General features: G+C 37.5%; 1 protein-coding gene and 1 pseudogene across 1 annotated transcript in view; both read right to left on the reverse strand.

Moving 5' to 3' along the window:
• The window catches only part of Kif5b (kinesin family member 5B), a 54,814-nt gene that overhangs the window by 28,843 nt on the left and 1,377 nt on the right, over positions 1 to 24,594 (reverse strand). Inside the window, exons 2-9 of the mRNA XM_008850545.3 lie at positions 17,225 to 17,312; positions 5,361 to 5,434; positions 4,029 to 4,133; positions 3,054 to 3,102; positions 2,207 to 2,262; positions 2,031 to 2,118; positions 1,743 to 1,867; positions 305 to 409 (exon numbers count right to left, since the gene is read on the reverse strand). Coding sequence (XP_008848767.1) covers positions 305 to 409; positions 1,743 to 1,867; positions 2,031 to 2,118; positions 2,207 to 2,262; positions 3,054 to 3,102; positions 4,029 to 4,133; positions 5,361 to 5,434; positions 17,225 to 17,312 — 690 coding nt within the window. The remainder of the gene's footprint in view (positions 1 to 304; positions 410 to 1,742; positions 1,868 to 2,030; positions 2,119 to 2,206; positions 2,263 to 3,053; positions 3,103 to 4,028; positions 4,134 to 5,360; positions 5,435 to 17,224; positions 17,313 to 24,594) is intronic.
• On the reverse strand, positions 8,889 to 9,501 carry LOC103748004 (annotated as a pseudogene).

A 24,594-nucleotide genomic window follows, 5' to 3' on the forward strand; every position in this document is an offset into this window, starting at 1 on the left:
AATGTTTGTTGTTGTTTGTTTTGGTGTTTTTGAGACAGGGTCTCCCTGTAGCCCCAGCTGGCTTGGAATTCCCTACAAAGACCAGGCTGGTCTCGAACTCACAAAGATTCGCCTGCCTCCATCTCCTGAGTGCTGGTATTAAAGGTGTGCAACACCATACCCAGCCTCCAATAATAAAATTCTTAAAAAGACAACATACATGCTGATTTGGTGAATCTTTCAGTCTCACATTCATGCACACATATGCTCTCTATTTAAATAATTACCAATAAAATAAAAGGAAATGGAAGATATGTCTACTCACACTACCCTCGGCCAAAGCAGAAATGACATTTCCAAGTGCAGAAAGTGACTTGTTGATGTTCTTGGCTTCGTCCAGCACAGCACCTTCGGCTCCAGTTTTACTAACCTATACATAATTAAACAGAATTGCAAGGTTAAGATAATTTCCTTTGTACTTTCCAGAAAGTCATCCACAAACAGCATGGTTAAATTACAAGGAAAAGGGCATTCACAGTAACGTGCTAATAAACTCCTCAAGTACCCTTTACCCTTCTAAGAACTTGGCCAAACTAGCTGTAGAAGAATGTGATTAAAGAGATATTAAACTATACTTTTAGCATGTGCTTTTAAAAATAACCAAATGACATGTAAATTTGAAGTTTTCATTAATTACTCAGTCTCTTACATTATGGAAAAGAGAAACCTAAAATTATATAAATTGTAATGTAAATGCTGTAACTGCTAAAAATAGACTTTTAAAATACTACATAAGATAACTTGTGTACTTAAAGAAGTACACTAAATGCCTTCTAGAATTCACAAAATTAAAGTCTTTTATGGATTTGTATAAGACTTCTGGATACAGGGGACTAAGTACAACATTCTAAATCAGAAGAAATAAAATTAGCAAAACATCATAATGGCCACAGAAGTCCAAACAGAAACACTGAAATGTTCTGATTTTAATACAGACTAAAATTAGAATTATCCAAGACTGTAATAATGAAATAAGCATCCCAAAATAGGTACAGGTAACCCTCCTGTATCCATGGATTCAACTAGTCAAGGACAGAAAATATTTGGAAACAAACTGCCCTTGTACTGAACATGTACAGATGTTGTCTCTTGTTATTAGTCTCTAAACAATACAGTACAAAAACTATTTACATAGCCTTTATACTACATTAGGTATTACTAGAGATCTAGAGAAGACTACAGGTATACAGGAGGATATGTATAGGTTCTATGAAAACACTATGTCATTTTATAAAGGACTTGGGCACATGCAGATATTGGTATTCAGGAGAGATGGGTGGGAGTCACTACCCCCCCCCCAAAAACCAAACAAACAAAAAAACCCCACAGACACCAAAAGACAACTGTACAACCAAACTAGAAAGTTCTCAAAGAAAGTTAACATGAATACAGATAAACTAAAAGAGGGATGGAAAAATAAAAATTTATAATGGCGTATGTTGAACAAGTTGTTAATAAAAACATACATCTATTTCAAAGATAGTATCTACTGGTTAAATGAAACACCGTAAAACAACAGTGACCTGGATCAGAAAAATCAATTTACATTATCATATAGCACCGGCATTGACAGTTATAATTCTCAGATTACCAAATCCAACTTTACAAGTTTTCAAGATCCGATGATAAATGGTGCATAAGTCTCAATTCAACATAAATTTTACAGAAATACTTAACTGTCTATCAGAATACAAAGACTTTACCTTTTCACTACCAGCTAAATCAACCAGATAAAGCTTCCCACTCAGTTTTTGTTCCGTTTGTGTGTTCTCTTGTTTTACATTAATAAGAAATATACTGTGACTCCTAGAGCTATGTTCATTCATATCTGCAATGAAATTGATAAGCAATCATAAATACATTCTTTCACTAATAATTTCCCCTAAAACATTGTTTTATAAAGAAACATTAAAAAATTAACAAATAAGAAATTAATCAAATCCCCACACCTGACCTACACCCTAGCCAACATTAATAAATATTCTACTTACTTGTAACTGCTACATGTCTGTTGGATTTTCCTTCATCTATGGTATCCATAACTTCATCTGGACTACATACAAAGCGCTCTGTGCACCCCTATGAAATAATTTTTAAAGTGTTGTCAATATTCTTTAAAAATCTATTTCAGGGTTTTCTAAAACAACCATTCTTTTTTTCTAAGTACCTTTACATAGGGAACACGGTTTTTGTCTTCATGAACTGAAAGATTGGTCTTTGAAACTGGGGGAAAAAAAAAATTATGAGCAACATTATCCTAAACTCTAATACCAGCTGTGCAATAATACAATTAGTAGATTTCCCTCAGCAGCCCAACAACAGGAGGTGAACTTTCAAAAAATATCAAAGTATTGCTATCAAAAAGCAAGACCTTGGCTGGGCATTGGTGGTGCACGCCTTTAATCCCAGGACTTGGGAGGCCGACGCAGGCGGATCTCTGTGAGTTCAAGGCCAGCCTGGTCTACATAGTGAGTTCCAGGACAGCTGGGGCTACAGGGAGACCCTGTCTCAAAAAGACAAAAAAAAAAAAAGCAAGACCTTGTAGACATAGTAGATTAACTAGGAACCAACTTGACAGTATAGAAACTTAGGGTCCATCCCATCTTCTGTCACCCACATTCTACAAACAAGAGCAGTAAGCCTGATGAGTTCAATGATCTGCCTAAAGACGTATCTAAAAGCTGGGACTAAAATTCTGAGTTCAGTCTAATGCTAATCATTCCGTAACAAGTAACCCTATGACAGCAGCTCACTTTCCAATCCCCTCTCCTTACAGGGAGTCACCTTTTACTTCTCAGTAAACTGTTTGCCCTTCCCCCACCAAAACAAAGTACCCATATGTGTATGCTCTAAAAGAAGTTTTCCTACAGGCCCCAGCATATTCAACTAAAATGTCAAAAGAAAAACATTTCAATGTTCATTTCTTATAAAAGTTACTAAGAACTGGTCTCAAGCTACTACTAGAGGAGTAACAGGTACTATTTTAAAATTATTAGAGCAAGAGTTTAACTTACCATCTAATAGGTCCCTTATCTTATCCAAATATATTTCAAAATATGAAACCTAAAGGTTAAACAAATAAAAAAGATCAACCCACTGAAATTATAAAACAGCTTATTGACCAACTTAAGAAATATTTTTTAAACTTTTTATTTACTTTTATGTATATGAGTGTTATGCTTGCATGTGTGTAAGAGCACCTGTGTCAAGCAGTACCCACAGAGTACAGAAGAGAGCATCAAATCCCCCGGAACTGGAATTACAGATGGTTGTTAACAGATAATGTGGGTGCTGGGATTGAATTTGAATCTAGGTCTTCTGCAAGAACAGTCTTAACTGCTGAGCCATCTTCCAGCCTCCTTATTAAATACTGTAATGAGATTTAGGCACCAGATATTGTCTAGACCTGGACAAAGTTACAAATAAATCAGCCACAGTTCACATTCTAATAGGAGGACATAAATTAGCTAAGCTACTTAAATAGCTAAACATCAATTTTCATTACAAATCTTTACCTAGAATGAACCAGAACAGTTAAATGTTGTAGGAACCTTGACATTTTGTTTAACTAATTGCTTTATTTTATAGGGAAAAAGGCTAACAGCCTTATTTAACTTATTTAGAATCATCTAATGGTAGATGAACTAGAATCAATGTCTGGTAACTCTAATGATCCTTCAACTATAATATACTCCTAACAATTATTTTTAAATTGACTTTTAGAGTCAGGTGTGGTGGCATAAGCCTTTAATCCCAGCACTCAAGAGGCAGAGGCTAGTGGATCTCTGAGACTGCACCAGCCTGGTCTACATAGTAAGTTCCAGGCCAGCTGGGGCTGTAGGAGACGTGGTTTCAGAAACACAAAAAGAAAAAAGAAAAAAAAAAAAAAAAAAAAAAAAAGAAGAAAGCAACTAGCTTTTCCTATTTTTTTAGAAAAGCATTATTCAAACTTAAAAAACAAAACACAATCTTTCCAAAAGGAAATTTACCTTAATATGAAATTCCAAATTTTCATCCATCGAGTAAATATAATTAAAAATATCTTGCACAATTCTTGGAATAATTCCCATGCCTTCTGGATCATGCAGTTTACCCTGTACATAAAACAAAGTAGAATTCTTAACAAATTATAAGAGATAAAATATAAACAAAAACTGCATCTGTCAGGTGTGGTGGCACTAGTCTTTAATCCCAGCACTCAATTCTCTATGAGATCAAGGCCAGACTAGTCTACATAGCAAGTTCCATGACAGGTGGGGCTACAAGGAGACTGTCTCAAAAAGACCAAAAAACTTAAAATAAAAACTTTGAATCTATAATTTATAATTAATAGGATAAGCATTATGATAGACATTTTCTAGAAATAGCTTTATACATACTTGAAAATTTTTCAACTTTTTTGAAAATTATATGTAAAATTGGCTTTACCAATTTCTCTTAGCCCTTTATTTAAACTAGATTTGAATTATCCACACTTGTAAAAAAAAAAAAGACATTTGAAGATTGATTCCTTGCCATATAAACCTGCACTGTTCTTTCTACTTCAAATCAAATTGATGTAAATGCTAAGAATGTTTTTATTTCTATTACTTAATGAAAATGACTCAAAGTAAAGAGTCATTTACTTTATACAAGACATTCAGATAAATAAACATAGATGGCCTGTAGCACCACGCACATGCTATGTTCTAGAAGCAAAGTTAGAATGGGCTATATCTAGTATTAAAGAGCAGTACTGAGAACTGCGGGACAATCTCAGAAAAGTGTAGTGAGCATTTGGGAGGAGAGATTAATCACTTTAAAAAAAAGATTTTATTTTTTTATTTTTAATTAGGTGTATATGCATGTGTGTGGGTACTGTGTATGGGTGCCTGTGGAGGCCAGAGGCACTGGCTCCTCCTTTGAGCTGGACTTATAGGTGGTTGTGAGTCATCTAATGTGGGTGCTGGGAACTGAACTAGTTTTCCGAAGAGCAGTACTTGTGCCCTTAACCACTAAGTCATCTTTCCAGTACCTTATCCCTTCCAGTACCATCTAAATTTTCCCACATCACAGCATGACAGAAAATTCCTGTTTAATTCTAAAATGTTCCTTATTTTATAGTTATACTGACCAATAAGACAAAAACTCTCTAATATAAAATATAGGTATTCAAGCTCAAGGAACTAATTAGATGGTATTATTTGTGTATCATTTGTATGAGGAAAAGCAATGAAGAGCAAATAAAAGATGTTTAAGCACAGCAAATTAACTACAAGTAATGAATGAATGGATGACTATCTGTGCTGCAGACCACAGTCAAGCAAATTATAAAACATTACCTCCATGGTGTGGGTCTTCCCTGATGATGTTTGTCCATATGCAAATATTGTTCCATTGTACCCCTCAAGAACATCTATGAGGAAACAAGAGATGGCATACTTCAGGGATTTTTTTTTTCTCCTTTGAGTAATGTTCTCATACTAAAGTACTTAAGAATCCATCAAAGTTTAATATGTTTATAAAAACACTAAAAAAATACACAACATATTTAATAGTAATTTTCTTAGTGATGATCCATTCGAGCAGTATTTTCTCAAGCCTAGATTACTTTCTGTATTCAATTAAGAAACAAATTTTAAGCATCAGTGCTTAAAATCTATCTCCTATCAATATAGATTCAAATTTTCATTTCATTTTACTTCAAAGCTTTGAATACTAAAAGGAAAAGGCCTCTACCAAATAATGCACACCTATGAATACATTTTTAGAAACAGGTGTTTCTAATTGTAGGCTAATCCCAAAATCTTCCTCAACATCAATGATTAGGATGTTTCTAAGAAATTACAAAAATATTTTTACTAGTCCTTGGGGTACCCCAAGAACACTAACATATAAAAAGAATCTTGTTTTGATTTTAAGGCAGGGTCTCACTATGCTGCCCTGGCTAGCCTCAAACTCAGAGAGATCCTCCTGCCCCCACCTCCTGAGTGCTGGGACCAAAGATATGGGTCACCATGCCCAGCAAGAATCTTCTTTTATTGGGTTGAAGGAGGTAATGAAGAGAATATGAGTGAACAATGCAACCTTTTGCTGTCCAATGTTCAGGATTTTAGTTGGGTTTTGGTGCCAAAAAGGGTACTATGAAATTATGTTCCACACGATGCCAAAATGAAAAAAGAACTCTTGGAAATTGCAGGCAGTAAAGTGGAAAATAAAGCAATAAGCAGGGCAGCTGGGGTGGTTCGGCTGTTTTGTTTTGTTTGCAGGGCTAGGCATTTTTAAAAGGCCTTGCCAATACTAGGCAACTGCCACTGAGCAATACTCCCAGCTCCTACCTATTTGATCGTTTTAAAAACGAAAAAAAAGTCCTAACATAGAGCACATTGATTTCCTATAGAGATATTAATTTTAAAACGGCTTTACAGTCTGGTGAGGTGATATACGCCTATCATCACAACATCTGAACATCAGAGGATTAGAAGTTCAAGGCTAACATGGGCTACACAGAGTTCAAGGCCATTCTTGGCTATACAGAACTCAGGGCTAGCCTGGGCTATGAGATCTTTGAGACAGAAGGGGTGGGGAAAGAAGGCCCCACTATTTTCTTCTCTTCAAAGATTTTTTTTTAAGAGACTCCAAACATTTGAAACTTCCTTTCAAAGCCCTTTTCAGTTTTTTCTGTTATTCTTTGTTTTACTTTTGGCAATACTGAAGACTGAACCAAGGGCCTTGTGTATACCAGGCAAGTGCTGAGCTACAGTCCCCAAAGCCTTTTGATTTCAGGCTGTTAGTCTTTTTTGTTTTCTCATTAGGGGTTAAAAAACATAGAGCCTTGGGCATGGCAGACTATCTCAACCCCCCCCCCCCTTTCTGAAGGGGAACAGTACCATTGTATGAGTCACATTCATAATAAATGGAAAGGCAACACCTCTACAAGTAATTCTGAAGAAATGGGGCAAACAGGACCAGACACATTCCAAGTCTCTTGTACACAATCATTCAAAATAGGGTCTATGTCAACTCCCTTGCTTAAGATCTTTTAACCAATCCCATACCTAAGCATACAATTCAGTGCTTTTTTAAAGGTGCTTTCACAATATGATCAATTATTACCCTGCTGCTTCACCATAGGTACTAGGCAAACATCTGTAGGTAAATGTCTATATGATACAGCACATTGTAAAACTATATAGTATACAAGGACTCTTAGAACAATAAATGCACATAGGTAACGCATCTAAGACTTAAAGCACAACTTGTCAAGTTTCATATTATTACAGAGACTATGGAATATTCAATGGTGAAATATTTACTAAGCATCTACTATCATCTAGGCTCTGTTCTGGATACAGGAGAGAACAAATTGGTAATTTCCAAGTATTCCAAGTATGACAACATTTTTATCAATTTGAGAAAGTATCCAAAAGGGGCTGGTTTCAGGACAACTGCAGCTACCCAAATCTATAGGTACTCAAGATTCTTACATAAAATGGTATAATACTTGCACAAAATCTATGCACTTTCTCTCACTTCCTTAAATCATCTCTAAATTACCTACTAACTCTAACCCAATGTAAATGCTATATAGTTGTCACATTGCATTGTTTAGGGAATAATGAACGGAAAAAAACTCTATGCTTGGTATAATTTTATTCTTTTTGTTTGTTTTTGGATATTTTTTTCACTTGTCAATAACAAAGCAGGGAAAAACCTGACTTGTACATCAGTTGGATTTGATAACATCCTGGTTTATTGTGTAATCTTTTCTGACATACATCCATAAGAATTTGAGGTCAGCTATCTGAAAGTGCACTAGGTACTTCTGTTTGCCTGCAACTTTTTAAAATGCTGATGAAAGGACCCTTATAAACATATAACACTTAAAGCACACCAACAAAATGGAACTTTTCCAAGCTTTGTAAGAAGCAAAGTGGCTCAAACAGGAACAAAAAAGCTCAGAAAACTAGATAAAAACCAACTAAAAGTGGAAAATATTAATTCTACCAATCTGCCATTCCTATCTTTTATTTTTAAATATTTTTATTTATTATTTTATGTGTTTGCATGTATTGCCTGCATGTAGGTAAGTGCACCTGTGTCACGCAATGTTCACGGAGGACAGAAGAGGCTGTCAGATCCCCTGGGACTGGAGTTACTGACAGTTGTTAGCTGCCATGTGGGTGCTGGGATTTGAACCCGGGTCTTCTGCAAGAACAGTCAGTGTTCTTAGCTGCTGTGCTATCTCTCCAGTTCCTGCTCCTATCTTTTATTATTATTTTTGAGCCAGGTCTCACCTGAGGCTAGCCTGGAACTCATGATCTTCCCCCACCCCCAGCTACCCCATGCTGGGATTACAGACATGCACTATCAAATCGAGCTTCTCCTTTTTCAACGAAAGTATGCACCGTGACTGTGTCTGAGTTAACATTCTCCCAGGGCTAAGTGGAGGGCTGCTATGGATGGGGCTACTGTCACTGTAAGAGCCTAGGGGAGAGAGTACCACCGGGTACAGGCCATGTACCCACTTCCAGGTAAACCAGAATGTCCAGGTCTTGCTGGACTCAGAGGCTGACCTGAACCTGAAGGTCACTCTTACTTTATTACTGTGTTCTGTTTTGTCCCTATCTTCTTGTTCCACTCTTTTGTAATTAGGGCAAGATGAGAGGTTCAACTAATCTACAAATGCTAACCATACCTTAAACTGTCTTACTCAAACATCTTTTTGAAAATATAACTAATTTCTACCTATAGTTATTTTGAAGATAAATGGTACGTCAGTTGAAAACAGGTGGGGCATGGAACTAAGGCTCACCACCACCCTTGCATACACTGTAAATGAGTTGCCATATGGTGGTGGGAAGGACCAGCTAGTGAGTCTTCTCCAGGAAGGCCTTGCAGCACCTGAGATATTGCTGATACACCAGCCCAAAGTCAGAGTCTTTGCCATAATAGGGATCGTCAATAATGAACTGTTTCTAGGCTGGGCATGGTGACACATGCCTTTCTTTGATCCCGGCACTCAAGAGTCAGAGGCAGGCAGATCTCTGTGAGTTCGAAGCCAGCCTGGTCTACATAGCGAGTTCCAGGCCAGCTGGGGCTACAGGGAGACCCTGTCTCAAAAAGATTAAAAAAAAAAAAAAAGGCTGTTTCCACGCTCCCAAGTAGCTCAATTTTAGCTTTGCAGGTTTTTAACTTTGATTACATTTTCTATTCAAATCTCTCAGATTGCTTTCATTCATACACAGTATATAACTTAATATGGCAAAGTCTTTGGTAATCTCCTCAACAACTCGATTCAGCTCTGCTGCTGACAGTCGGGGATTTCCCACTTCGTAGGTAGATATAGCCACAATGTCTATTCTCCAATCATCAGAAATATTTTCATCAGTTACAGGTTTTCTGACAATTGCTTCTGCAAGGGGTGACCTACTGCTAATCCAGACACAGAAGTAACACCAACTTGGACCCATGCTCAGCCATCTTACTGTAGGGAAAGTATTGCCCAGTAACCACATCAACACACAGTGCATAAGTATACAGCTCAGCGCATATGTATATAGCACACACTCAGTATACCACCCTATATATTAGCACTGATGGACGCAGGGCCACCCTAATTTTATTCTTCGACTTAAAAAAATTTATCTATTTTTATTTTATGTGTATGTGGGTTTTGCTGCATGTAAGTGCCCCTGTGTGTGTAATGCCTGCGGAGGCCAGAAGGCATCAGGTCTCCTGGAACTGAAGTCATAGACAATTATTAGCTGCCATGTGGATGCTGGGAACTGAACCCAGGTCCTCTGCAAGAGCAGCCAGTACTCCTAACTGCTGAATCATCTCTCCAGCCCTCTTAAAAGACTCTGGATCTGAGGCTGGCAGACTCTAAGGGCTATCTTCATTTCTCATGTGCAAATCTATTCCAGACTTTGCTTTCTATAGTGATTTCACCAACATTTTATTAAAAATTACTTCTAGCTGTGCACAGTGGTGTGTGCCCTTAATTCCAGCACTTGGGAGACAGAGGCAGGTGGATCTCTGAGTTTAAGGCCAGCCAGGTCTACAGAGAAGGTTCCATGTTAGCCAGGGCTACAAATGTGCAGAAAAGATGAGTTTTACAGTAAATAGTCCTATAATCACCAAAGTTTTGTCACCAGCACTTATCACTGCATTATTTTAATTGTGTATCTATTCAACTTTAGCTTTGAATGCATTTCAAAGTAAACTATACACTTTTTTTTTTTTTTTTTTGGTCTTTTTGAGACAGGGTCTCCCTGTAGCCCCAGCTGTCCTGGAACTCACTATGTAGACCAGGCTGGCCTTGAACTCACAGAGATCCGCCTGCCTCTGCCTCCCAAGTGCTGGGATTAATGGTGTGCACCACCACACCTGGCCCTACACTTTTATCTAACTTATTTGTCATGCATTATCACTAACTAGAATTCAATTGTTTTCATTTTTCCTCTAAGGCAAAAACTGATGTATAAGGGCTAGAGAAATGGTTCAGTGGTTAAGAGCACTGGCTGCTCTTGCAAAAGATCAAGATTCAGTTCTCAGCACTCACAGGGCAGCTAACAATTGTCTTTAACTCTAGTTCCAAGGGATTTGATACCCTCTTCTGACCTCCACAGGCACTGCACAACACAAGTGCACTTACATATATGTAGACAATACAGTCATACACATAAAATTTTTTAAAAGTCTATGAAGGGCAGGAGAGATGGCTCAGTGGTTAAGAATACTAGTTGCTCTTGCAGAAGACCTGGGATCAAATCCCAGCACCCATATGGCAGCTAACAACTATCTGTAACTCCAGTTCCAGGGGATCCGATGGCCTCTTCTGCCCTCTGCGGGCATTGCACGACACAGGTGCACTTACCTACATGAAGGCAATACATGAATACACATAAAATTAAAAATAAATAAATAAATGAAAAGTCTATGAAAACAGAAAAATGATAGTCCTATACATAAAACTAACCTGTACAATTAGTTATGAACAACTGCAGCGCAGTTAATTATGAAGGCCCCAGGAGTACTGTCTGCTTTCCAGTTATTCATGGTAGTTTTCTTTATTAAATCCATATTCGCATCTCAAAAGAAATCTCAACATCATCACTTTTCTGATCTTTGCCTATCAATAACTGAACCAAGGCATTTAATCTGACCTATTTAGCAGAGACTGTCCCAAGTTCAGTGACTTCCTTCTTCCTGCACCCACCCCACTCCCGTATCTTTTTAAAAATTTATTATTTTTATCTTATGAGTGTATTGCCTACATGTATATAACTACATCCATGCTATGCAATACCCCTAGAGGTCAGAAGAGGGCATTGGATTCCTCTGGAACTGGAATTACTGATGGTTGTTAGCCACCAGGTCCTCTTGAGAGCCAGCACTCTTAACTGCTGAGTCATCTCTCCAGCCCCCACTCCCATATCTTAGATCCTATTATAAATGGTGACTCTGCTATATGTCTATCCTTGTCTAGGGTGAGTCCCATTAGCTATGACACACAAACTTCTATAAAATGGCACAAAGTATTTGGGTAAAGACAAAATGAAAAAGGCATGGCTGGGTAAGACTGCCCCAAGAAAATTACAAAGCAAGAATGTATGAACACAGAGATGGTGACAAGCAGCTGGAAAGTGGTTCAGAGGTTAAGAACACTGGCTGTTCTTACAGAAGATCTAGGTTTGGTTCCCAGCACCCACATGGTGGCTAGTAACAGTCCCTAACTTCAATTCCAGGTGATCCGATGCCCTTTTCTGGCTTCCACAGGCACTACACACCTGTAATGCAATTAAATACATGCAGACAAAACACATACACATAAAACTTAAGTAAAAATTTTTTCCTGATTTTTTTTTTATTTAATAACCACACACTTAGAAGAAGCATTTCATTACAACAGCATTGACATATTCAATAATAATTTTCTGAGCTAAGATATATCTTTTTCAAAATTGGCTGTGAATTTTTAGTCTTACAGTTGATGTGTTACAGTTATACAATATTGTACTCACTATAAACCCTATAAGATATAAAATTGAATGAGGTTTTAACCTTTAAAAAAGATCTCTATTTCATTATTAAAATACAGCTTCGTACAGAAAAATTCATTTTCAATACAATTTACATTAAGATGTTTGCACATGCGTTTCTAATCTCTATATATCTCATTATTACTACTCACAGTCGGTTACTTTCTGAGCTCCTTGGCATCTGAGCATGGATATAAACTCATCAGGTAGATTTCAATGGCAATGTTTTTCACATCTACTAACTAACATGAAGCAAATTTTTATGCTTCTTCCTCAAATATAACACATTATTTGTTGATTGATTTTGCGTGTCTATTTCATACAGAATATCCCAAACAGTCTTTTCATCTATATACCCACATCCCAAGTGACATCTTCCCATGCCCCCACCCAAAAAACTTAGGTATTTAAAAAAAGAGGACTGGAGAGATGGTTCAGTGGTTAAGAGCACTTGCTGCTCTTGCAGAGGACCCAGGCTTGGTTCCCAGCACCCACATGGCAGCTAACAACTATCCATAATCCCATGGGTTCTGGTCTCCATGGGCATTGCATGCATGAGTGCACTTTGTACATGAGTGGCAAAACACTCATGCACGTAAAATAAAAATAAACTTTAAATTCTTCAAAAAGAGTGACAAAAATCTAATACTTCTGGAAATCTAATTCAGAGAATAGAAGTCTTTAACTATGAGATTACCCCACAGATAATAGATGAATGTAATAATTTACTCTAAAATAAAAGGAAAATAACTGTACATTTAAGTCCTCACAGTACCTCTTATTTTTGGAGAGGAGAAACTGGAGACTGAGAAACTTATATAACTTATGCAAAAGTCATGCAGCAAGATATCAAGAGCCTAGTTTTCTATAATAGGCCTGTCTGATTCTAAAGCCTAAACTCTTTAATCATATTGCCTGTCCTAGTTTGTCTCTCCATTTCTGTGACAAAACACTCTGACCAGTATCAACTTGGGGAGGAAATGGTTTATTTATCTTACATATCCCAGGTCACAGTTCATCCAGGAGCCCAAGGTAGGAACTCAGGGCAGGAACCTGGAACACAGGCCATGTAGGAACTCTGCTTACTGGCTTGCTCCCTGGCCCCTGCTGAGGGGTGGCACCACCCACAGTGGGCTGGGCCCTCCCACATCACTCATCAAGAAGATGCTCCTCAGACATGGCCACAGGCCAGTCCAATATAGGCAATTCCCCAGTTGAGGCTACCTCAACCCAGGTGTATCAAGTTGACACTAAAGCTGTCCAGCACACTACCAAAAAGGGAACTATCTTGAACTTAGTTGCAAACATTGCAGAACCACTGAAGTACAAAGGACTAAAATTTTGTGAAAAGGGGGATTTCAGAAAACAAAGTCTGTCATCTTAAAATTGTAAACAGTAATAAACAAAAGTCACATACAACAGATCTCAAAGAATATATCTAGGGTATATATCCAGGTTGTACAAGAGATAAGAATCATTAGAATAGGTTGAAAAAGAATAATTTTTAAAAATTAGAGCCCCTACGTGGGCCAGGTGGTGCACGTCTTTAATCCCTGCACTCAGGAGGCAGAGGCAGGATCTCTGAGATTGAGGCCAGCATGGTCCATATAGTAAGTTTCAGGCCAGCTGAGGCTCCAGGAAGACTGTCTCAACCCCCACACCCCAACAAACAAACAAACTACCAAAATGAGAGATGATGCAAATTACAAAAAAATACTAAAATTTTATTAAGGAAAAAAACATGGTTAAACAAACTTTATTTTTGTTCGTTTCATTTCTATTTGGTACTTTGGGAAATACCTGTGCCATGAAAGATCCAACTTCTTCATTCATTCTTAGGGTTGTTTTGACAAACTGAAAACCAGACTCTACCAATAAGAAGTTCTGAATAAGCTGACTACCCAAACATGAATTTACTGATTTAATTTAACTGTTAACAATCTTACCCAGCTTTTAAAGATTAGGCTTAGAACTATGACCTATTGAGAATTTTATGTCAGCCAGGCGTGGTGGTGCACGCCTGTAGTCCCAGCACTTGGGAGGCAGAAGCAGGCGGGTCTCTGTGAGTTCAAGGCCAGCCTGGTCTACACAGTTGAGTTTCAGGACAGCTGGGGCTACAGGGAGACCCTGCTTCAAAAAGACCAAAAAAAAAAAAAAAGAATTTTATGTATTTTTCAAACTTCAATGTCCTTGACATTATTATAGACTCATCAAATATGCTAACAGTCAACTGAATAGATCTCTAGAAGGTGCCTATAAAATCAAAACTAAAATATGACCATGACTAAACTGAACAAAATGGAATCGATACTTAAAATGTTTAAGCTCCAATGTCAAAGTATGGAACGTGGGTTAAACCTTGCTGCACAGTTAAACGATCTGTACATTTAAATTGCCTGGGAATTCATGAAATCAGTCACTTATTGTTTTAAAAGGTGATGTAATCTTGGGCTGCGGATATAGTTCAGTGGAAGGTCTTGGGTTTGATCCCTGGTACTGCAAAAACAAAACAAAACAAAAAGCTAATATAATTTTAAACTAAACTAATGAAAAAAGTAGGCATGGTAGCCCATGCCTTTAAACCCAGCACTTGGGAGGCAGAGGCAGGTGATTCTCTGAGGGATCTGAGATTGAGACAAGTCTGGTCTACACAGTGAGTTCCAAGCAGGTTGGGGCTACTGGGAAACCCTGCCTGAAAAAGAAAAAACAAAGTAGGGTTGGGGAGATGCTCAGTAGGAAAAGTGACTGCCATGGGCATGGTGGCTCATACCTGCAATTCTTGTGCCTGGGAGGTGGAGGCAAGCCAGTCTAGCCTAATCAAGGCCCTCTAGGTTCAATGAGACCCTGTCTCAAAAAATAAAGTGGAGGGGCCGGAAAGGTGGCTCATCAGTTAAGAGCAATTGCTCTTCCAGAAGACGGAAGTTCAGTTCTTAGCACCCATATCAGGCAGCTCACAACTGCCTGTAACTCCAGCTCCAGGGGACCCCATGCCTTCTTCTGGCCTCTACGGGTGCCAAGACACACATGGCATACACACACAGGAACACAAACATACATATAACTAAAGTAACTAAAATCTAAAACAAAGTGGAAAAGCAAGTGAGGAAGACACTAAAGTCAACCACTGGCCTCTAAGCACCCACGTGTACGTGTACACACGCGCACGCGCGCACACACACACACACAAAGTATGCCACAATCAAAGAGTGCAATATAATTAAACCCTATAAAAGACCGTTTGGGAAAACTTATTTGATGTGTACAACACAGCATAACAAATGCTATTCCTCTTTGCTGTGGTTATAGAATCACAAATTAATTCTCCCTCATTTTATGAGGATTTCAGCATCCAGTTTGCTGTCTCTCACCAATAATTCCTGTTATAATTCATGGTGGATTAAAATCCATGCAGTACATGACCTGATACACTGCCCTCTAAGATACGAAATATGATAGCCAATTCCACAATAAAACTTTCACTATGAGTTAATTGCACCACCTCCATAATCTTAATTCTTCTAATATTTCTGATTCACAGGCTCCAAGAATCCTTTGTCTTCACTTGGAATCTATAACCCACTAATCTTTCTGTCAGTTTGCTTTGTTTTTTGGAGACTTTGTTTTGGGATCTTGCTATATAGCCCTGGTTGGTCTGAGCCTAACGCTAACCCAGGGTGGTCTTGAACTTGTAGTAATCCTCCTAACTCTGCTTCCTGAATGCTGGGATTTTAGGCATGTTAACTCCCTAATCTTACCACCTTTCTTCACTTTCTTTCAAGCTCCCTGATACTATAACTTAGTCACCTTGGGCACCATGGTAGGCTGTTATAATAAACACTTCCTTATCTGAAAATTAATATGAAAAGGATGTCTGTAGTTCCCCTCCATGACATCTATAAACCTTTTAATCACAAACTCAACCTTTCTCTTCTGCTATTAAGATGTTCTATCTGTGCTATTTAAACTTAACTCCTTCATTTTTTTGAGTCAGGGTCTCACTATGTAGCACAGGCTGGAACTCTATGTAGACCAAGCTAGACGAACTCAAAAAGATCCACCTGCCTCTGCCTCCCAAGTGCTGGGATTAAAGGTGTATGCTACCACATCTGGCCCTAACTCATTCACTTTCATATTGAGTCCCAACAAATTTAATCTGGCAAATGACACAAGAAGAAAGATTTCTGCTTCATTTTAACTAACTAGAGTTGTCAATAAGTAGAGTAAGTCATCATAAACAGGTATTTAACTGAGATTCCTTTAATAAAAAGTATTTTTATAGTAACCAAGAATTCCTGATAATCATTTAGCACCCTTTCTGCTTTGAGGTCTATGGGTTTAAAAAATATAAAACTGAAAAATGCCCTATATGAGTTACCTTTTTTTATCTTTAGCAATCCCTAATAAATTCCTCAAGGGTTTCTCTGATGACTATGAGTTAATATGCCTTTGGGAAGGAATAGTAATGAAATTTCTAGATTTGTTTGGCGTAGTGATTTGAATGAGGAATGCCCCCATAAACTACAAGAATTTAAACTTGGCCCCAGTTGGTGGTGCCGTTTGTGGAGGTTGTGGAGGTTTAGAAGGTACAGCTTTGCTGGAGGAACCATGTCACTGGGGGTGGGCTTTGAGAGTATATTCCCAGCTTATCTCTCTGCTTCCTGTACCTGTTTGAAAATGTGAGTGCTTGGCTTTCTGTTCCAGCTGCCTTCTGCCATGCCTCCCTCCTACCACGATGGACTCTATTCCTTTGGAACTGTAAGCCAAATAAATACTTCCTTCTATAAGTTGCCCTGGTCATGGTTTTTATCACAGCAACAGAAAAGTAACATAGAGATTTGGCCACTTTATTTTCATTCTCATGTTATTCCATTTCTAAAATGCTACCTTGGAAAGTCTCCTGGGAATAGTGAATAGAAATTCACCTTTGAAGAATAACCTTTAATACCCTTTACTAGGAACTGTGTATTATTAGATAATAACTGAAAAGACAAAAAAAATCACAATATGCTTACTAATTGTATTTTTGTTAACTTTCTTCTAATGTGGGCAAAAGGGGCATTAAAAATAAAAAGCAAGTGTTGGGTTAAGTGGGAAAGATCACAAACCAAACTTTACTTACTGCTGGAAAAGTAAATTGAGTTCAACAAATGAGACATATTTACCTTTAACAATCTTTTTTGCACAGTCATTATATACTTGCTCTTGTGACGTGCTTGACTGGAACACTCGATCAAATGCATAAGGCTTGGACTGAAAAACAAAAACAAATGTGGTACACAAATTACAGATGAGGAGACATAAAGATACCATGATACATTTAACTTTTACAAAATAGTATATCTACTATGCCTCTTGAGTGTAAGGGGCCTTAGAAATTACTGTATGTAAATCCACCAGAATTAACTCCATGAGAAAAACATCTGTTTTCATTCTTGTATTCCAGGGTCTATTCTGACAAGTATTAAGATTGTATTTCCTCCCCCCATCCCACCTACACATATTAGGGGTTGAACCTAGGGGGTCCTGGTCCCTACCTGCTACCCACCAACTCTTGAGTTCTACCCCAGCTTCTTCCAACTTCTTTAAAAACGTTTTTGTTTTGAGACAAGATTTCAGTCAACTGCCCAAGTGGGTCTTGAATCTGGGATCCTCTTGAGTCAACCTTCTAAGTAGTTGGGATTAGATAGCTGTACCACCAAACTGGACTTATATTTTCAATGCTATTATTATTTTTCAGATAAAGAAACTAGAACTTTGACAGATACAAAAACTGTTAATGACAAATTAAAATTCAAACACTCTTCCATTAATTTTGTGATCATTTAAAATTCAGGATTCTTTCTAATACTGTGATCCAGTGTTACGAGAGTATGTAGGAGAACTGAGTTTAGAAGACAGGAGATGTTCGAAAAAGCCTTTGAAAAGGTTTGCTGAAGAAGTGAATAAGCATCTCACTCGTGGTCATCTCTCAGTACTAGTCATGAAGCCAACAATGTTAGTGTGAAACTGTAGTCTAGTCACTACTAATAGGATGCTTAAAGACGCAAAGGACAAAATGAGCTTGTAGCATTCAAGAAACCAAAGGAAGTTAAGGCTGAAGACAGGGAACGGTATCAAACACAACCTTCAACAAAGTGAAAAAGACATCGAATTTTAATGTACTTTGAACCCTGTGGATCCCTTGTCGAAAGTAATTTAAACACTAGGGACTAGAGAAACCACATTTGGACCAAAACTGAGAAAGAGCCAGAGGCATAGAATTTTAAAAATCAGGATTAAGGGCTGGCAAGATAGCTCAACAGGTTAAAGGCCCATGCCACCAAACCAGACAACATGCTTTCGATCCCTGGTACCCCATGGTAGGAGACCTAAGAAGTATTCTATAATGTTAAAGGTTTTTCCCCACTTGGGGTCATGATTATTGTGTATTTTGGGATCCGGTGTCCTTTTCCTTTAAGAAAAAACAAGGGAGCATGCAGATATACAAAAGTACCCAGAGTCTCCTTGCTTCTTTCTCATTGCTAGAGGCTCATTTTCAACTAGTGTTCCTGCCAGTGTTCAACCTTCTCAAGTCCTACCCATCTTAAAAATAAATCTTTTTAGACCTGCAGTCAGATTTTTTGCTCTACTTGACTGCTTCTCATTCTCTTTTCCAACCTATTTGGCCTTTGCAGTCAATGCTCTACCACTGAATTATAGCCCTGGGACTAATATGACCCTTGTTACTAGGTATTTTTCAGTTGTGTCTTAATTTCACAGCTATCTTTCTTTGATATATATACATTTTATATTCTGATTTTTTAATTAAAATTTTAAAATTAGTTTGTGTGTGGACTAAGTCACAGGTGTCAGTTTCCTTCTAACACTGAAGATGTTCTACATCTTGCAGTATCAAATATTCATCTAGGTTTTAATTCTTAATGTAAAAATAAACACATTCACCTAATTAGTATGCAGATTTGCTTTCACTTTCAGTAAATGGTAAAATTATATGCATACCAAAGGAGTGCCTTAAAATAGTTTATCAGCAAATGTTTGATTTTGTATATCTATGTCATATACCTACATACCATAGTTAGCATAACAATCCCTTAGGCAAGTGGGAAAAGTTTAAGAAGCGCTGTTCTACAGACCTACCTACCCAAAACCCTTCTCAGTTCTTCCCCTTGCTATTCCCCACTGGCCTATCCTTGCAGCTGATGGTCGTATACCCCCAGCTCTGGGCCATACATGGTGATCTGCTGGGAGGGCTCTGAGAAAGTCTTACTTCCCTGACAAAAGGAACCACCCAGTTGGAACCACCTTCTTATTCCTGCAATAAATGTCTAGAGCTGTAACATTCATCTTGCAAAAATAAATACAATAATCAAAAATGAACAACTAAGGATGGCAAAATATAACAGGATTCTGGAAATAGCAGCAATGAGTCTATTTCTAGGCTTTTTTTTTTAAACAGGGTCTCCCTGCAGCTCCAGCTGGCCTGGAACTCACTATGTACACCATGAAGACCCTGAACTCACAGAGATCCACCTGCTTCTGCCTCCCAAGTGCTGGGATTAAAGGCATGTGCCACCATGCCCAGCTCCTATTTATAGACTTTTTTATGACATAAGAAAAGTAACCTGTTTCTTAGTTAAGCCCCAATGGTTTTCTTGCAGCAACTGGAAACATTCGTTGTTAGACTAGAATGACCTCACTTTGAAATCAATTTAAAAGTTATCAGTGTTTGAATATTCTCTAAGTATCCTTTTGCTAAGATGCTACTGATACATTAACATTCAATCCCATACATGTAGTTCAAAAGAGACCAACCATTATTTTACCAATTATACAAGCTTTATTCATGGTAAATAACTCTGAAAACAAATACAAGTATATCAGAATAACAATGACCACTCAGAAATAAACCATTCTAATCAATTTCTATGCAAAAAAGTAACTTCCCCTTTTTGCTTATCCAGTGAACACTTGCTGAGTGATTCTGGGATAACAGATATATAAGTATACAATTTTAGAAGCAGTTATTAGCAGACTATAGAAATCAAAGAGTAATAGAGAATAAGGCTGGACAGAGTCTTGAGTACTAGGCTTAAAAGCTGTGTTATAGTTGGGCATCATAGTGTATGCCTTTAATCCTAGCACCTGGGAGAAAGGCAGATGAGTTTGAGGCCAGCCTGATTTAGAGTTCCTAGTCAGCCCTAGCTACATAGTGAGACCATGTCTCAAAAAAAGGTGAGGAGATTCCAAATATACATTCAATAGTGGGGTATGAAAGTGATACAAAAGAAAAAAAAATCAATAACTACTTTTGCTTGTAAGAAACAAGTCAATTAACAGAAAACAGGTGAAAGTATGAAGGAAAAAAAATCCCTCTAAAATAAGTCAAATAATAAAACCTTATTAAAATAAACATGTAAGGAATATAAGAACAAAGAGAAGGTCCAGTGAGATGTCAGTGGGGAAAGGGGTTTGCTGTCAAGTCTGACAACCTGAGTTCCACTCACTCTTGTAAGCTGTCCTTTGACCTATATGAGCAGTAAGTCATATTTCAGTGTTTGCATCAATTTAAAAGTAAGGTACCCCTCATCCATTTACACGAAGATATGCTAAATATAATGGGCCTGCCCCAACAGAACTTCATACAACTGTTTACTTTGGCATTACCTCATATCAAACATGAAAAACTACCCCACAAATACATCTAAAATATAAATATCAACAATTAAAGGGTAATAGAAGCATAAAATATGTTGGGACGAGTGTGTGTGTGTGGGGGGGGTCAGGTCACTGTTCAATACAGGCCAGGGGGGCTACAGGGAGAACCTGTCTCAAAAAGACTTAAAAAAAAAAAAAAAAGTAAACTGCTTAGCAATAGTTTGACAAAACACTTGTTGGATTGTAGAACCAAAGTGTTGTAACATTTTGGGGCTGGAGAGATGACTCAGCAGTTAAGAGCAATTGCTGTTCCTGTAGAGAGCCTGAGTTTGGTTCCCAGCATCCATATCAAAATGCTTAAAACCACCTGTAACTCCAGCTCTATGGAGATATGATGCTCTCTTCTGACACTGGGACACACGAGGCATATATACACACACAGACACACACTCACAAACCTTAAAAATATAAATAGTTAATTTTACTATGTAAGGCAAATGTTATTAAACGCCTCGTTATGAAGTTAGTAAATTGATACTGGCTTCCTGGGTAAAAATCAAGACTTTGTGAAAGAAAAATTTACAATTAAAGTACATCACAATTTTTGGAATTAAACAAAGCAAACAAACCTTAATCTAACAGATTAAAAAATTTTTAGTCTCTGAGTTGAAATATACATTATATAACCTATAACTTTATGTTTTCAAAATTACTCAAATTACAAACTCTAAGTCACAAGATGCATCCATCTCTTACTTAGGCTTCAAGGGGATAAATCCAATAGGAATGAGTTTATCTGAACTGGAACATACCTTCGATTTCTTGAGCGAGTGCTATGGAAGTCTGCACAGACCAGACTAAACACCAAATTTGGTTAGGAAGGACACTGTTCTGGCAGGGATATGCTTTTGTTTGGAATTCTGAACAGTGATCTTTTCAGAATGCAGTGTGTTCGATTTTCCTCAGTGACTGAAGGCATTTGAGGACTGTTCCCTCCACACCATTTTCACTCAAGGCAATCAGGTTTAAAAACCAAATCAGTATTGACTTAAAATCCAAGTACTGTTTTGCTTGAGGCACAGAAGTGAGCAAGATAATCTAACTGGTTTCAATTCTCTTCTAAAGTTAATGAATTTCAGCAGGGTGGTTTAGGTTCTGGCATTCCACACACAATACACCATATAAGGAACTGTGATTAGAAGATATTTAGCCATCAAATAGCATGTTTTCTTTTATGATGCATAAGTAGATATAGAAATATTTTTTTCTATTGACTTTTTGGTTTTGGTGTTTTCAGCAAGTTCTGTTGAGTATGGTAATGGTGAATTATTTTTCTTGTTCTGTTCTGAGGTTCTCTAACATAAACAGGTTATTTTGTATTGTTTGAAGATTTTCATTAACTAATTCATCCATTCAATGTGGTATTTATGGCACTTCAAGCATTTATGTCACAAATAAATTAAAAGCTGCACAAAGCATACAGAGATCAAAAGGTTTACTTGCCAGGGCATCATGTTATATTATTATCGAGTCTGTGAGTAACTGGAAAAAGTCTGGACAAAATATCAAAAACTAAACTTATGGGGACTGGAGCGATGGCTCAGCAGTTAAGAGCACTGACTGCTCTTGCAGAGGACCTGGGTTCATTTCCCAGCACGCACATGGCAGCTACGAACAGTCCTTAACTCCAGTTCAAGGGAACCCAAAGCCCTCTTCTAACCTCCGCGGCATTGCACGACACAGGTGCACTCACATGTATGCACGCAATACACTCATACAGATAAAATAAAAATAAAATATTTAAAAAACCTTAAACTTAGGAGGAAAGCAGAATCCTTATCTTCACGAGCAGTGACTATTCTTACAATTTAGTGACAGTATATAAACTAAAATGCTTATGTTTTAAATTTTGATTTAGCCAGAAGACAAATGACAAGATGTTTTAAGATTGTATTTAAAATAATTTAGTTTTGAATGTGGGCTACAATTCTCTCCTATTTATTTTTAATTTAATTTGTCAGGTTCAGAACCCACTAAAATTAATAAAATAAGTCATGTTCAAACAATAATTTTCAATCTAATTCTTTGACCTAGAGACTTTCAACTCCCAAGCCAGCTTTTAAAATACAATTCATTTAAAAAAATGAATATAACACCCAGCATATTAATGTAGTAACTGTATACAAGGATTAGTTCCTGGGGGCTGGAGAGATGGCTCAGAGGTTAAGAGCACTGACTGCTCTTGCAGAGGACCTGGGTTCAATTACCAGCACCCACATGGTGGTTAACAAACCACCTATAGCTCCAGTTCCAGGGGATCTAATGCCTTCTTCTGACCTCTGTGGGCATTGCAGGACACTGGTACACTTACACACATGCAGGCAATATACTCACACACATAAAATAAAAATAAATTTTAAAAAATTTTAAAAAGAATTAGTTCTTAAAATAAAGAATTAAACATACTGACATTTTAAGGCCCTTAATGTTTCCCTTGGTTAGTATAACGTATTTTTCCTACACTTTTTACAAAGACCTGACTAAATGTTCTTTTCTGATTCACTAACCAATCACCTATCCACTATTTCTATTCATCACTTAAATTTATTTGCATTACTATAGAAACTTTGAAACAGAAATTGTAAGCAACTTTCCCAAAAGAAACAACCAAGAATAAAATGTGTTTCTTCTGATTGTTTTTTCTCTTGCTTCATATTACATGCCATATTTGGCCCACACCAAAAGATTACTTTCTAACTTAATCTCTCTTCTATTTTTAAGCAGGGTCACAATACATAGCTCAGGCTGAACTCAAATTCATGGTGATCTTTCTGCTTCAGGTTCCAGAGTGCTGGGATTACGAGTGTGAGCCACCGTACCTGGCACTCTCTCTCTCCTCCTGCCTCTTTTTTTTCTTTTAGACAGGATTTCAATTTGTAGCCCAGGTTAGCCTGGAACTCACTAGTTTCGTTGCCCAGTCTGGCCTCAATTCTCTTGCTTTAGACTCACAAGCACTGTGATTTTAGGTATGAGCTATCACATCTAACTTAATATATTCTGTGAATTCTAAATTTTAGCACTCCAAGCAAAACAATCTTGGTGATATTTATAGATTTAAGCACAAAAACCTGGCGAATTAAGACAATCTTAATACAACTAGAAAAGAAAATATAGCTATACCAACTGCTGACATGGTTGGGCAGCTAATTCAGGAGTTTTTACTTCTACAGACTGTAGGTACAACATACCCTCCCTAAAGGAGGATCTCTGTACTTAAGTTGCCTGCCTTACTATGATGTCATTTATAGCAAGAGTTTATCTTGAGGACTTATTAACAAAGAACCGGCCTGACCGTCTTCACCCAGCAGTGTTGGCAGCTGTTAAAGTCCTGATTTTTTGCCAAAAGCCTACCAAGAGGATGTAGTGCTAACACAATCATTTTCTAAAACTGAACTTTGGAAATCTTCACATTAAAGCCTGTTAAAGGACTTTAGTCCAGTCTTCATGCCAATGCTTTCAACCACCAATGCCCCACCTCCTGTGACCTCTCCACCCTACTTCTAAATTAGGTAGCCCAAACAATACACTAAATATAGAATTCCACTCAAGTAGAAACAATTAGAGCAAAAATTAACATTAAAATTGATGTCCTGATAACGCATGAAAAAGTCTACCACATGGCATTGCCAATAAAGGTGAATTTACTTTTCCGGGTAGCCCACTGTTCTGTATACAGGCAGGATCCTGTCATTCACTTTTAATCTCAAACTCAGAGTGCTGCTTGCAGAGGACTAGAGATATAAAATACTAGAGAGATTAAAAAAAAAAAAAGCCTCACTTTCTGGTTTCTCACAATAATCAACTTAGTTACATTTTA

This window comes from Nannospalax galili, unplaced genomic scaffold (assembly GCF_000622305.1).
Source record: "Nannospalax galili isolate Female #2095 unplaced genomic scaffold, S.galili_v1.0 scaffold43, whole genome shotgun sequence".
Taxonomy (NCBI): Eukaryota; Metazoa; Chordata; class Mammalia; order Rodentia; family Spalacidae; genus Nannospalax; species Nannospalax galili.